This window comes from Nicotiana tomentosiformis, chromosome 12 (genome assembly GCF_000390325.3).
Source record: "Nicotiana tomentosiformis chromosome 12, ASM39032v3, whole genome shotgun sequence".
In the NCBI taxonomy this organism is placed as follows: domain Eukaryota; kingdom Viridiplantae; phylum Streptophyta; class Magnoliopsida; order Solanales; family Solanaceae; genus Nicotiana; species Nicotiana tomentosiformis.
This window is the reverse complement of record NC_090823.1, coordinates 35,385,212-35,400,925: the sequence shown is the minus strand read 5'-3', so window position 1 is coordinate 35,400,925 and position 15,714 is coordinate 35,385,212. Positions and strand designations below refer to the sequence as shown.

Genomic DNA, 15,714 nt, shown 5'->3' with positions numbered 1-15,714 from the left:
CAAAACTTATTTTTTTACAGAAATATAGTCACCCCTTTTATAGTGGGAATCATACTTTAAATATAATTAAAAATACATAATGGGAAACTCATGATAAATCAGTTTTTCCCTAATTCCCGCCGAAATTCTCTTCCTTAGTGCGGCTGCAACGGCTCTTCTCTATGAGCTCGATCGGACTCAGTATTTGTCGGTATTGGTCGGTTTCCAGTTTTAGAGCTCGAAGCGGGTTTGAGGTCGATGCCGACTCGGGGTCTAGTAATGACTTGGGCTCGGTATTGGTTGGCCTCTGGCCCTTAAGCTGGATTCCATCACATCTCATCATAGTTCGATTTGGACCCGAACTCGATAATTACTTCGAGCTCGATATTTGACCTGTCCCTGAAACTTGAAGCTTGTTTGTGCCTTTTTCGGATCCCATCTCGATATTATGAAGACTTTCTTCGGTCCATTATGTTTCAATCTCGATCAGACGTACGAAGGCCGAAATCAGTTTCGACCGTATACAGATAGTCCCCTCGTTTCTCGAGAAGGATATGGCGAGAAACGATATAATTTCTCAACGGCTCGATCAGATATAAGCTGACGTTTACATCGGGCTCGATCATGACGCACGTGAGAGTTTTCCCGATGGTTTAGTTTTGCAAGGCATTTAATGCGTGTCAAACGGTGGTCTGCTACCGCTGATATTGAACCGACATTGCTCAATCTATAAATAGCCCCTCCTTTTACTATTTATCACTTTTACATCTTCAATCTCTAAATTTTCCGAGTTCATCTTCTGAGTTCATCTGTAAATCTGTGACTTTTTACTACAAAATCTTTCTTCAAAAACACCAAATCTTTGTTACCTCCTTCTATTTTCGATCTTTAAATCCAAAATGGCGAAAACATCAAAAACCATTCCTCAAAAAGAACATGCTTCTTCTTCACAGTCTACCGCCGACAAAACACCGGTGGAGCCACGGCTTGACAAGTGCGTTCCTGGGGCGTGTGTTCTTATCTCTGATTTTAAGGTCGACAAAGGCTCGTCGGTTCCCGGCTGATGTGAGCCAGTATCGAGGTATATGTGTTCGATAATCGAGGGGCACCTCGAAGAGCTAAAGAAAGATTACAATTGGGAGAACAAAGAAATAGTAATCCCGTCTTCTAAAGAAGATATCACCACTTACGTGAAAGGATTTTTAAGTGTGTATACTTACCCTTTCACGTTAGGTCCCCCCGACCCTGTTATTATCGATTTATGCCATCAATACCAAATAACCCTAGGTCAGATCCATCCTTCTTTTTGGCGGATCGTTATTTTGATTCGTTACTTCGTGAGCAAGATCGAGGCGATGCCTTTCACCCTCGTTATTCTATTCTCGAGCATAGACAAGCACAAGGATAGAGGAAGGATGGGCAGGTTCATTCGAGTGAAGACTTCAAACCTGATTCCGACTGAAAAGATGCCATTTGTCGAGAAATGGAACATGAAACATAAGTGTAATTCTGTTGTTTTCTCCTACTATTTTTCCCTTTCATTTATTTTCTCACCGATATCCCCTTTCTGTGATGTAGCGGTTCCTTGGATGCCCGGTGCAGTTCCCAACCTCAAGAACTGGGTACGGGATCTAGCTTCGACCTCCACATATGCCGAGCGCTCATGGCGTGATTTGTCAAAGGGCCGATGGGAGGCAAAAAATTATGGTAAACCTCTTTCTCGTATCTTTGGTAGTTCGAACGAGATGTTTTCCATATACTTAAATCAATTTTTCTGTATGTAGGTGTGGGAAAAGATACGGTTTTGAGGTCCTCGCCCGTCGAAGAAGAGGCTTCGACCTTTGTTCCAAACCTGGTGAAGGATAATAAGAGAAAAAGGGCCTCTACTTCCGAAGTTCCAAAACCGAGGAAGAATACCATCCCTTTAACCATAGAATCGGTTCTACGTCTAAGGGATGAAGAAGAAGAAGAAGAAAATGACGGGTCCGTACTGGTGGCCCGAGTGAAGAAAACCATCGATGACCCAAAGGCAGCTGAATCGATGGTGATTTATAAAGTTCCACCTCGTACTGAGGAGATATCAAAGGAAGGTTTGGGCAGAGTCCCCGAATCGTTAGAGATTGAGGATGCTTCCCACCGAAATCAACAAACGGTGGGTATATCAGAAGGGGCCGGTCCTGAAGCTCTCTGAACTGAGGAGAACGCCCCAAGCGAGTCGCTTGGGGCAATAGTAATCGGAGACTCGCCCACTCTCCATGCCCTTTCCAAAGGGGCGATTCGGGAAGCCCAAGCTTTGGGGGCCCTCAAGATAAACCAGTCTCATGAATGGGAGGACCCCTTATGTGATTTGGTTACTGGAGTCGAGGATGTTGCTGGCCCTAGTGATGTGTCGGTTCTTTTTTGTGAAGTGCAGTAAGCTTTGAATCGGGTAAGCTTTAACTCTCTTCGTTCATATTACTTTTATGTTTGCTATTTTTCTCTAACTTCTTTTCTTCTTTCTTACGTAGGCCGCAGCGGTTCATCGAGAAGCATGTTCTCGGTCTCGAGCTGAGTTGCGTCGGTATGAGGCCGACCTCCGACGGGTCACGGAGGAGAGGAACGCCCTTAGACTCCTCTTTAGCAAAGGGAAGAAGAGATCAAAGACCTCCGAGCTGAGTTGGCCAAGTCTCATTCAGACCAGACCGACCTAATCGAGCAAGTAATAATAATCTTAAAAACCCATGGGCTCGATCCTGTAACGGTGGCTAATATGTTTATCTCACATCTGCAGCAGAAGCTTGAGGTGATTGGGAAGCTTCGTGAGGAGGTCAATATGATAAGGGCGGAGATCTTGGAATGGAAAGATGGCATGGACCGTCTTGCCGCAGAAAAAGAAATTGCTCGAGCCCAATTATCATCGGCCAAAAAACAACTTCAAAGCATGAAGGAGAAGAGCTCAATTCAAGCAAGAAAAATAGAGGAGCTCAAGGCTCGGTTGGCCTCTGAACTTGCCAAGGCCAAATCTGATGTCGAAAAAGCAAAGGCCAATGCGAATGCATTAGATGCTGAAGCTGCTCAGGTACATGTAAGAGAGGCAGCCGAGACTGCTAACACTTGAGCTCATTGGGTTGCTGATCTTGCTTAATGCCGATCTCAGAGGGAGACCCTCGAGGAGATCCATGCTCGAGGTTTTGATCTCGCCGAAGAAATAAAAGGGCTAAAGAGCTCGAAGCCGATGTTGAAGCCTTGGCTTCCGATGATGATGACGGTGATGATGATGATGATGGGAGTAAGAGTCCGTCCGAGAGCGGGGAGGAGCCTGATGGAGAAGAGACCGCCCTAGAGATAACCAAGAAACTTAGCCCTTAGTTTCTATTTTGGTTTTTTGTGTAGGGTCATGTTCGGACATTGTAAACATTCTTGTATATATATAAAGATCTTTTCTTTTCTCGACATGCCTCTGTTTTATTCTCTGCCTTATGAAGATTTCATTTCATTCATGCCTTATGAATGTTTTCGTAAGGCTTTAGGCAATTTGATCGAATTTGGACCTTGTAGCCTTTATAACTGAATAAGTGTTTGCTCAAACTCGAAATAAGGTAGCCCGTAGGCTTAGTAGTTGAGTGAGTGATTCAAACTCAAAGTAATGTAGCCCACAGGCTTAATGGTCGAGTGAGTAATTGTTCAAACTCGAAGTGATATAGCTCGTAGGCTTACTAGTCGAGTGAGTGATTTGAACTCTAAATAATGTAGCCTATAGGCTTAGTAGTCGAGTGAATGATTGCTCGAACTCGATGTGACGTAGCCCATAGGCTTATTAGTCGAGTGAGTGATTCGAACTCAAAGTAATGTAGCTCGTAGGCTTAATGGTCGAGTGAGTGATTTCTCAAACTCGAAATAAGAGTAGCCTATAGGCTTTGTAGTCAAGTGAGTGCTTACTCGAAATCAAAGTGATGTAGCTCGTAGGCTTATTAGTCGAGTGAGTGTTTCGAACTCGAAGTAATGTAGCCCGTAGGCTTAATGGTCGAGTGAGTGCTTGCTCGAACTCAAAGTGATGTAGCCTGTAGGCTTATTAGTCGAGTGAGCGCTTGCTCGAACTCAATGATATAGCCCGTAGGCTTATTAGTCGAGTGAGTAATTCGAACATGAAGTAATGTAGCCCGTAAGCTTAGTAGTCAAGTGAGTGCTTGCTCGAACTCTAAGTGACGTAGCCCGTAGGCTTATTAGTCGAGTGAGTGATTCGAACTCGAAGTAATGTAGCTCGTAGGCTTAATGGTCGAGTGAGTGATTTCTCAAACTCGAAATAAGAGTAGTCCGTAGGCTTTGTAGTCGAGTGAGTGCTTGCTCGAACTCGAAGTGACGTATCTCGTAGGCTTATTGGTCGAGTGAGTGTTTCGACCTCGAAGTAATGTAGCCCTTAGGCTTAATGGTCGAGTGAGTGATTGCTCGAACTCGAAATAAGAGTAGCCCGTAGGCTTAGTAGTCGAGTGAGTTATTCGAACTCAAAGTAATGTAGCTTGTAGGCTTAATGGTCGAGTGAGTGCTTTCTCGAACTCGGAGTGATGTAGCCCGTAGGCTTATTAGTCGAGTGAATGATTCGAACTCGAAGTAATATAGCCCGTACGCTTAGTAGTTGAGTGAGTTATTCGAACTCGAAGTGATGTAGCCCGTAGGCTTATTAGTCGAGTGAGCGCTTGCTCGAACTCGAAGTGACGTAGCCCGTAGGCTTATTAGTCGAGTGAGTGACTCGAACTCGAAGTAATGTAGCCCGTAGGCTTAGTAGTCGAGTGAGTGCTTGCTCGAACACTAAGTGACGTAGCCCGTAGGCATATTATCGAGTAAGTGATTCGAACTCGAAGTAATATAGCCTGTAGGCTTAGTAGTCGAGTAAGTGATGCTCGAACTCAAAATAATAGTAGCCCATAGGCTTAGTGGTCGAGTAAGTGCTTGCTAGAACTCGAAATAGGTAGCCCTTGAGCTTCGTAGATAGTCCCCGAGTGAGAATGGTTGCTTGAACTCGAGTTGGTGTAACCCTTGGGCTTTATAGTCGAGTGAGTGTTGCTCGAACTTGTTGATTTTTCGGTTGGCAGTCCCCGATTTATGGTAATGGTCGGCCCTTAAGCTTGTTTGCATAATAGATCTCTAAACAGAGGAATTTTTCTTGGATATAAGATATCGGTAAAGAAAAAAAAATTCTTTGTAAGTCATTATACATGTGTTCATGTTTTGTGTCAGGACTCGGGCCAACTACATGGGCATGGCTCGTTTGACCATTTGCCGAAAAATCCATTTGGGACAAAACCGGTCTAAGGAAAAAAGAGTGCAACGCGTGCTTTCAAACCTAAGGCATCATGTTGAATAATCCATCTTTGTTCCTGATCGAATTCATTAATCCTCATCTTTGGTCGAACACCTACAAGGGTTAGTTTCGAAATATTATTGAACAGGGGGGAGGGGGTTGTACATTAGCAGTAATATCGTTTTAGCTGTTTATCACACCGAGCTTGTAGGATTTCCATTATACGGCTGGTATCGGTCTTTGATCGACCTCTATTCTCGGTTGGCTGCCCTTTTAATAGCGGACCCAAAGCCCAACTGGTTGTCTTCGACTCTTATTTTGGATTGATATCGATTATGCACATCGGCCCAAGTAATAGCTGGGTACTTGATCAGGTTATGCTTCAGCCGCCGTGAAGCCATCGAGCTTTGTTCGTTTAGACCTTGAGTGAAAGCTTGAATAGCCCAATCGTCTGTGACTGGTGGTAGATCCATTCGTTCCATTTGGAAATGAGATACGAATTCTCTTAGCATCTCGTTATCCTTTTGTCTTAACTTGAATAGGTCCAACTTCCTGGTCTCGACTGTTATGGCCCCAGCATATGCTTTTACGAAAGAATATGCAAGCAAAGCAAAAGAATCGATAGAGTTAGATGGTAAATTATGATACCATATCATTGCCGCATTTCTCAGGGTTTCACCGAATTTTTTCAATAATACAGATTCGATCTCATCGTCCTCTAGATCGTTCCCTTTGATGGCACATGTGTAAGAGGTGACATGTTTGTTGGGATCGGTCGTTCCATTATATTTAGGAATCTCGGGCATGCGAAACTTCTTTGGGATCGGTTTAGGAGCCGCACTTGGGGGAAAGGCTTTTGTGTAAATGTTTTGGAATCTAATCCCTTTAGTATTGGTGGTGCCCCCGGGATCTGATCAACCCTAGAGTTATATGTTTTCATATTTTTGTCGTTTGCCTCGATCCTCCTTTCTCCTGATTCTATTCGTTTGGTCAGTTCTTCGAACATCTTAGCAATTTCGGGATTAGTTCCCGACTCTTGCTCATTTGACCTTATTATAGCTGGTTCCGTTCTGTGGGTGACTTCTCGGGGTAGACTGGGCTCTGGCCTGCTCGATACCTGGGTTTAATTCTACAACTGAGCTATCGCTACCTGTTGAGCTTGCAACATTTCGAAAATCATATGCAAGATGATTCTGTTTTCCTCAACAATATGGGTTTCTCGAGCTGCAGATCGAGTACCACCGTGAAAGCTATTTTCAGGTTCAGAACATTGGTTTGTCTCAATGGCCATATGCGAATTAACATCTAATGGTACTTCGACTTCGGCCCTAGGTGTCGAGTTGTTGTTCTCACCTTGAAGGCCAGCTTCGTTGTCGATAGGTAAGGCCATTTAATTGAGAACTCATCGTTGCTAATCCGAAATCTAAGATACTTCCGAAAACAAGCGTAAAATGGTGTGTTTTTGCAGATTCGTATCAAATAACCACTATTATCCTTAGCCCCATAGTGGGCGCCAAATTGTTTACCCGAAAAACGGATAGAGTTGAATTTATACATAGTTCTAAGGGTATGTAGTATAAATTGACACAAATTATAAGAATAAATAGAAATATCGGGTTTTGACTATAAAGAATGAAAAATAAGCAAAATTGAAAAGAAGATGATTTATGGATTAAGCAAGATAAATCAATCTATAAAGCTTAAAACAGGATAATTCATCAATATAGGAATGTATAATATCTGAGTTACAATGTATGCAAAACTTATTTTTTTTACAGAAATATAGTCACCCCTTTGATAGTGAGGAATCATACTTTAGATATAATTAAAAATACATAGTGGGGAACCCATGATAAATCAGTTTTTTCCTAATTCCCGCCGAGATTCTCTCCCTTAGTGCGGCTGCAACGATTCTTGTCTATGAGCTCGATCTTGATCGGACTCAGTATTGGTCGGTTTCCAGTTTTAGAGCTCTAAGCGGGTTTGAAGTCGATACCAACTCGGGGTCCGGTAATGACTTGGGCTCGGTATTGGTTGACTTCTGGCCCTTAAGCTCGATTCCATCACATCTAATCATAGTTCGGTTTGGACCCGAATAACTACTTCGAGCTCGATATTTGAACTGTCCCTGAAACTTGAAGCTCATTTGTGCCTTTTTCGGATCTCATCTCGATATTATGAAGACTTTTTTCTGTCCATTATGTTTCGATCTCGATCGGACGTACGAAGGCCGAAATCCATTTCGACCGTATACACATACAATTACCAATCACAAAATTCATCCCCGGTTGAGATTGGAGCAGTGATCACGGTGCTAACAATTGAAGTGGCAGTGGTTTTAGCCGTGATGGTGGTTTTAGTGATGGAGGTTTGGTGAAAGTTACAACATTCTTGCTCCATTTCTGCAAGTCAATTGTTTTATAAAAGTTGTAATATATGCTCAAAATCCATTCATATGCGATTATATGTAATTTCATTTGTAAGCTGAAACTTGAATTACTACTGACCTTCAAAAGATATGCCTGACAAAATGTTTTAATTAAGTAGGGTTGAATCTTCAAAATCTTTTGAAAAAGCCCATATTTGGATCATGAATATAATTTGTAGGAGATGGATTTTGTATTCTTTTTCAATTTCAACTCGACTTGTAGGCCAAATGTCATTTTAAATTCTGGAAGCTTCGTCTAATTAAACAAGTAAGAAAATTCATTTGCCTTCTATCTACCTGGCTTTCTGAAATGAAATTCCGAGAAGGTGAAGTTCGATAACTCAGTTATATATATGACGGAGAATAACAGATGAATAATATGGATGTCAATTTTATCATTTACCCATGTGAGTCTGATAAATTCAGATTATGAACAGTTTTGTCCTAGGAAAGAGACAAAGGTTGCAGTGATATAAAGTTGTAGGATAAAAAGCCTATGCTTCTAACCGAAAACTGAATCGAACCGAAAGCCGAACTGATTAAATCAAACCGAACCGAAGTTATTATGGTTCGGTTTTGGTTATTAAAATCGCAAACTGAAAATCGAATTAACCGAACCGAAATTCTACAAAACCGAACTGATCGATGCCCACCCTTACTACACAGTTTTGTGTGCTTACAAGCAAAGCAGAAAAATTGCACAAGCGTATTATTTGGTCGCCCCCATTTAACTTACACTCAGTTTTTAAATTATTTTAACTTGTATCCACTTTTTAAACAATTTCACACTTTTTCTCTTCTTCTTCGGGTGACAGTGATTTTATATGGTATTTGTGAATATATTTTAAAGTAGTTTATGATGTTTTATAGTAGTGAGTTGTTATGACGGTTTAGTTTTTACTATTGCTTTGGGTTTCTTCTTCTTTTTCTTAATTGCAAAATGGGTTCGTTAGAATTATTGTTATTTTGATAAATTGATGATTAGGATTTGTTCTTGATGATATTTAGAGGTTATGTTTCAAATTTGAGCTCATTTGGAGTAGATTTAAATATTAAATCGTATGTTGAATTATTATAATTCGAAGAAGAAATTTCTGTTTCTGGACAATTTGCATTTCAAACCTATTTGACCTTAAGTGCATGAAAATGTTTGTTGCACTTCAGACCTTTTGGCCTTAAGTGCATCTGAAGTGCAATTTTTCATTTCAGACTTATTGGTCTTAAATGCATAAAACCATTGGTTGCAGTTCAGACCTTTTGGCCTTAAGTGCATCTGAAGTGCAATTTTTTACTTCAAACCTATTTGGCCTTAAGTGCATGAAAATGTTTGTTGCACTTTAGACCTATTTGACCTTAAGTGCATCTGAAGTGTAATTGTTTTCACTTCAGACTAATTTTTTTAACTTTAGACCCGATAGGTATGAAGTTGATCGTAAAGTTGGTAAGCTTGCAAACATTTTTGCAAAATGGGTATTAGTTCAATTGTAACCCCAAAATCGGGTATAGATACAAAAGTCCTCGAGAAAGGTTTGGTCAACGAAAATATTATCATGGGAAAAGTCATTTCTGATTACGGGAGAATGTTCAATATAGCTAGCAACTGGGCCAGAAGCGCTTCTCTGTCATCCAAAAGAAAATAACATTGAACAAAATTTATTTATAGTCCATAGGCCCAAACATATATCACCCGGTTGCCCAAAAATTGCAATATACATTTTATAACCTAAAAATAATTTTAGTGGCTTGTCCAAAAGTACTTAACTAAGAGGCGCAGATCTGCAAAGACAGATGCGGAAAGAGAGGCAAGCCATGGCTACAAAGACAGACCTCACCGCCAACTCCGCCGCTTCAATCACTGCCATCATTGACTGTTTCAACCCATCAATTATAGTTTCCAAATTCCGAAGCTTCCCCATCAACAAGCAATCCACCTCTTTTCATCTCTGATTTTAGCTTCTTTAATTTTTTTCCCTTGCTCTGGTGTTAATTCTTGGCCTATTGAGTAATTAATTGTAGAAAAGAGCATAGAAGGTTTAAAACCAGCCAGTTTAAAAGAAAAAACTGTTTAAGAACATGGTATGAAAGAAATAATAAGTTGGTACAATACCCAATTAATTATGAAATAGTATTAGGCAGTACTAACTTATGATTATTTGAATGGTTAGACGGCAGGGGTTAATTTTTTTTTCTGATGGTCTGAAAAGGGAAAGAAGGTCAAGTTTATTGGCATAGAAGGAATGAAAAGTGTTTATCAGAGATATAGGCCCTTGGAATTTTATTGGTCTGAAAGTAAAGGAAATGATTGATGAAAGTTGGTAAAGCCTGAGTTTCGTTCAAGGCTGAAAAAGAAGGCTTTCTTGCACTAGGGTTTTAGATATGTAATGTAGAGGACGATAAAAATATTTCAGGTCTCTCTATGTTTGTGAACATGCCTTGCTGAGCTTAAACCTGCAAGGTTATATTAATTGCAGTATATGTTCCGACCACAGTCGACTCCGATCAATCGGATGAGACTATGGAAAATTATCTGAATATGTTCTAAACTTTGAAAATGAGAGAAATTAATGGTGAATGGAAAGACAACAAGGGATGGGGTGGAAGGTTTTAATTACACGTCATTTTTTCTTCTGATGTGTCTACATGTCACTATAACAAATATATATAAAAATAGACTGTCATTATACAAAACATATACTAAAATAGACTGTCACTATACAAAATAAATTGTCACTATACAAAAATATACTAAATAGACTTCAACTATACAATTTATATACAATAGACTATCATTAAACAAAATATATACAAAATAGACTGTCACTATACAAAATATATACTAAATAGACTGTCACTATACAAAAGATATACAAAATAGACTGTCACTATACAAAATATATACTAAACAGACTATCATTATACAAAATAGACTGTCATTATACAAAAAATATACAAAATTGATTGTCACTATACAATTTATATACAATAGACCATCACAATACAAAATAGACTGTCACTATACAAAAATATACTAAATAGACTGCCACTATACAATTTATATACACTAGTCTGTCATTATACAAAATATATATAAAATAGACTGTCACTATACAAAATAAATTGTCACTATACAAAAAATATACAAAATAGATATTTCGGGCTATTAAATGCAATATGTTTGGGCCGAAGGGCCATTTCGTGTAAATGGGGAAAAAAACATTGGCTATTAAAATTTTGAGGAGTTATAGAGGGTAGTTTACTCGATAACATTATGTGTACTTGTGGGAAAGCAAAACTGAACCCACCCCAAATTGAACATTATTGTCCGTAAAAAACTGCCAGAAATCTGAAAATAGGCTTTGCAGAAGGAAATAAAAAGTTGATCCAGTATTTTTTACCATATCAAGTATTCTACTCAAATGTCAAATTTCAGAACAGTTGAGCCTCCAATGGACAAAACAAACTAACAAGACAAATCGAAGTACATCGTACAATAATCAACATTAGGGACTTCACTTCAGAGTTGTATGGACATTCACTTTTAAATTGTCAAATTAATCAACTTCAACATTTCAACTGGACACCGATTTAATTATTTTCCAAAAATAAAAGTTCAGAGATTCACAAACTGCGTAGTAGATACATGATGGTGTTGTCATTTCAAAATGATACAAAGAGGCTAAGAAAGCACAGAAATATATTTATTTGCTCTGCAGAAATAAAGGAATCTACATACAGTTGGAGAAAAAGAATTAACAGCTTAATCATAAACTGTTACTCCGTACATAATTCGAGGATAAAGAAGAGACCATAGTCTGTCTGAAAAGGAACTTAATCTATAATTCTTCTACGTTATCCATTTAATAGAAGGGAGACCATAATTGCTAGACCCCTTTAAATTTTCATTTCAGAAACTGCTATTCCACCAATTTCATCCAAGCAAAAAGTCTAAAACACTTGAAACCATGGCAAAGCATGCCATCAAACACATGAGAAGTGCAATTAAGAGTCAAGTACAAGATGCTTTCTTGATATATAGCAGCAAACCAAGCAAGAACAACTTCACAAAATCTTAGCAACATAGAAGGGCATAACATACAGAGAGCAGCTACAGTATCTTATTAAGGAAACTCCACTTTAAGTTTCGCTGGCTTCAACATGTCTTGGAGACAAGAAGAATGTGCCAAGACTTGACTCTGGTAGGTCATAACGACAAACCGTGAAGAACAAACAAATGTCATAATAAATGAAGTGTTCGAGCCTGTCCTTTCCTCAAGCAATATAGCCAACCATCACTAGGTGAGGCTGCATTTTGTTCTCCTGAAGTTTCAGTTGCCAGAGAAGATAATTTTGCCTTCAAGTGGACAGACCTGTGAGAGCTCAAAGATGCCTTGAAACAATTCTGCGTGCTGACAAGAAGCATTATCAAGCTAGTGTCTTGAAAGACAACTTTTCCTTTTTGGTTCACAACAGTAGATAATTTTTCAAGTTCCACTTTATTTTGGTCTCTCAGATAGATAGTTGCGGTCCTTATAACCTTTTGTCTATTAGCTGCAATTTTATAATGTCCATTATTCCAGTTTCCACCACTGAACCTAAGTTTTTGACATTGAACAACTTATGCAGATAGGCAATCTAGTTTACAATGAGCCAAATAGTCCTGATACAAAATATTCTGCAAACATAGCATTAAAGGTGCAGAGGTTATGCACAAACAAATTTTTAACAAGCTGTTACCAAAAAAAAAAGAAAGAATTTCCTACAGATTGATGGTTTCAGCTATGATATAAGTTAATACAAATCAGTAATCCCAAAATTAAGCTTCAGCTCGATAAATGAAAGATGGAGAAGATAGTTCAGAAAGAGAATGTCCGTAGCTACAAAATAATTCAGAAAGAGAATGATAATAGCTACAAACCAGAAATCAGCTCCTTCACGAGGAAGTTTTAGCTCCACGCACTTTGGAAACCTTCGAATAGTAGAAAAAATAAATTAGCAGAGAAATCAGAGTACAGAAACTCTTCAGTGAAAGTAACATCACTAAAAGGCCAACTATTGGCAGTATAACTGTAAAAACAAATGAAAGATCACCCACAGCAATTGCCAATAGGTATTGGATGCAATAAATTTTCAATTCCAAGGATGTTCAACAAAGGTCCCGAAAAGTAAATTTATGATACCCTCACAATGGAATTCTATATGATCTATGAAAATCAACAAAATATTATACAAGGTAACACAGCGAGGAAACGAAACAAAGGAATGAAATAAGCTGACCAAAGCATAAAATGGAGACACCAGCATTAGAATTACTTTGTCCCTCTTTTTTATGCAATAAACAAGGAATTTTTCAGAATATCCATCTCTCCATTTCATATGACATACTCTATTATCTCCGGACATCTTCAGAATTTTAAGCTACTCAACTTTAAACCACAATAGAACCTTTTCTTTTTCCTTTGAGACGAAATCCATCAGACCAGCTTTAGAGGATAATGGGCTGTCTCTCTACTCTTCATCACCACTTAGATACCAGAGCTGTTTCACCAGCTAGGATCCAAACTTGTGGCATGCGGCTACCACACATCTCACAGTGTACTACCTTTGCTAACAACAGAATCTATACTTGAACTGCAACATTGAGTTTTATATTAAGGACACAAAAAAACCCTAGCACAATTTTTATTTGTAATCAGATGTATTAGCTAATGGTAACAACTTCCAGTCGTCTTTTTTGTTATCAAACAAATGAAATTGACACACTACGATCCAGCTCTAATCCCTTTCATCATCTAAGCTCTGAACAGCAGTCCCCAGTTTCATCTTCAAGTCATAAAACTAAACTTTCCATTTTCCACCTACTGGAATTAGAATATCCCTTTAATCTTGATCCCTTTAAAAAAACCACTTAACTCTTAAAAAGAATTTGAGTCTTAAAATCCTAACACACAAGTAAGCAATATGCATAACCTCGAACACAGTTGAATATCATAAAGCATATATTTCTACAAAGCCACCCAAGCAATCAAATTCTGAACTGAGTAAATGACAGAGTAAAAGACAAGAGAGTTATATGCAAAGTAGCAAACCACTGAAAGCAATAAGCTATCCACATTAACAGAAATGTAAGTGAATTAAGCATCACACAGCTTTTATTTGGCACATTTGGTTGATGATCTTTCTGCATCTTGTACAGTGACCTAAACACCAAATTGTTGGATGACGAAAACCTTAGTCAAAAATCCTTAAACAACAGGCACACTACAGCACTCTCCTGCACTTTTGTCAGAACACACACACACACTCTCTCTCAAACAGCTACTGTGTTTAGATGGAGAAGGAAACAGTAAAGAAAAAGAAGCAAGTGGTTCTGTACTACTGTGTTGAAATGGAAGAAGTTGCTCGCGAAAATCGCTTGTGAAACCGATTCCATTATTCTGATATTCCCCACTCTATTAACTGGAGGTTCTATTCTCACCCCTTTATTTTGCTCTCTTGTCTTTGTACCAACTTGCTATATATGCAAATAATAAATCTTTAGTTGAGGTTCCTCTAAAAAATTTAAGTGGGTCAAATCGAATGGTAAAATTGAATTAAAAAAAAACTTAAGTCTATGGAAAAAGCAGCATTCAAGAAATTCCAGTCAACAAAACACAGGCAAAATGAACAACCGTTTCCATGGGTATGAGTGGTTGGAGGACGGTTAGAATTAAAATGAGTACATGTGCTAAAATATTTCCACTCGAGTTATAGGATTAAGGTTTGTGTATATACTAGCCTCCCCATATCCCACTTGTGGGAGTATACTGAGTTTGTTATTGTTGTTGTTGAGTTAGAGCATTAATGGAATTTAGATTCTCTTACCTTTTCTTACTCCCTACTAAGCTAACAAACAAAGGTTTCCCATGTCATATTTAATTGAATACAGAGAATCAATAGATACTCTTAGGTTCAAGGATTCAAATACTTTTCTCCTTCCCTGGTGCCAAATAGGTTTCCAGGAAAACGGAGAAGAGCAATAAACATACTGATAACTATATAAGAACTTTCTTTTGCAGTGTCAATCATCAAATAACACTCACTAAAGACATAATCTAGTGTATAAAGGTTCTCCAAAGAGCCAAATTAAAGAAGCTGCTAAAAGTAAGTGAAGTCCCTCGATCCAATAAATTACTTAGTCCAACTCCTCAAGCAATCAGGAGAATGAATTGAAAATTCTACTTCTACAACTAAAATCCCAACAGATTCCCATCTCAAAAAAATCAAATCTTTCATAAAAATCAGAGATAAAACAGATTTCTGTTGCAAAGCTACCAACAATGAAGTCTTTCATAAAAATCAGAGGTAAAACAGATTTCTCTTTCAAAGCTAAAAGCATAAAGAGTGGGTATTTTACAGGAGTAAATTATTGACAAATTTCCAAGGGTAAAACTACGAGGAAACCTAAAAGAGAAAATTGATTCACGAACCCTAGAAGCTCGAAAAGAACGAAGTGGAAACTAACCAATTCAGATGTGGAGAAGAACAAAGCCAACCACACAATTTGTTAATCTGTCAATTTCAGCAAGAAAGAACAGATTAGAAGAAGAGCGGAAGGATATAGGAGTGTTGAAACATGAGTGCCAAGCAGATACATATATGTTGGGTGAAAATAGAAAGACAAATTATTATTATTATTATTATTATTGCAAAGTATTTTGATTCTTTTAAGAGATTTTATAGTTACTTTGATTCCAAACTTGAGAAGAAGGAAAAGAATTTGTTGGGTGAAAATAGAAAGACATTTCTAGTATCTCTTTAAAAAAAAATTGGGTTAAAAAGAAGGCAAGCCGTGTGCTCCATTTTCTTGATTGACATATTATTTTTACCCATTTTCCCCCTTTTTTTCCTTATTTTTCATGCCATTTCTTAAAATTAAAATAGCGAGAGTCTTTTTCCGTAAAAGGCACCTGTCTATTCGTAAAAAGATATAAAAAAAAAAAGGCGGCTTTGAATTGCACCTTTTTCACGCCTCCCACTTTGTTGGCTATAA

At 38.3% G+C, this 15,714-nt stretch overlaps 1 protein-coding gene and 1 long non-coding RNA gene across 2 annotated transcripts; one reads left to right on the top strand and one right to left on the bottom strand.

Annotated features, from left to right (window-relative positions):
• The first annotated feature begins 878 nt into the window (after nt 1-878).
• LOC138902469 (protein WEAK CHLOROPLAST MOVEMENT UNDER BLUE LIGHT-like 1) lies at nt 879-3,076 on the top strand. The gene is made up of 3 exons (XM_070190337.1): nt 879-1,023; nt 1,764-2,131; nt 2,750-3,076. Exons 1-3 carry the CDS (start codon nt 879-881, stop codon nt 3,074-3,076), a joined length of 840 nt encoding a protein of 279 aa, XP_070046438.1.
• An 8,286-nt stretch (nt 3,077-11,362) lies between these two features.
• LOC104093572 (uncharacterized) lies at nt 11,363-15,511 on the bottom strand. Its single transcript, XR_685682.4, has 3 exons — nt 15,187-15,511; nt 12,601-12,651; nt 11,363-12,357 (listed from the first exon to the last, which is right to left on the bottom strand). It is a non-coding gene; the product is annotated as an uncharacterized lncRNA (long non-coding RNA).
• Nucleotides 15,512-15,714: the final 203 nt, after the last annotated feature.

Bases quoted from the DNA above. Each gene is read 5' to 3' on its own strand.
- LOC138902469 (XM_070190337.1), top strand. From the start codon at position 879: ATGGCGAAAACATCAAAAACCATTCCTCAAAAAGAACATGCTTCTTCT. The intron at 1,024-1,763 runs GCTCGTCGGTTC...TTCTGTATGTAG, and splicing joins TGATTTTAAGGTCGACAAAG to GTGTGGGAAAAGATACGGTT. The intron at 2,132-2,749 runs GTGGGTATATCA...TCACATCTGCAG, and splicing joins CCCACCGAAATCAACAAACG to CAGAAGCTTGAGGTGATTGG.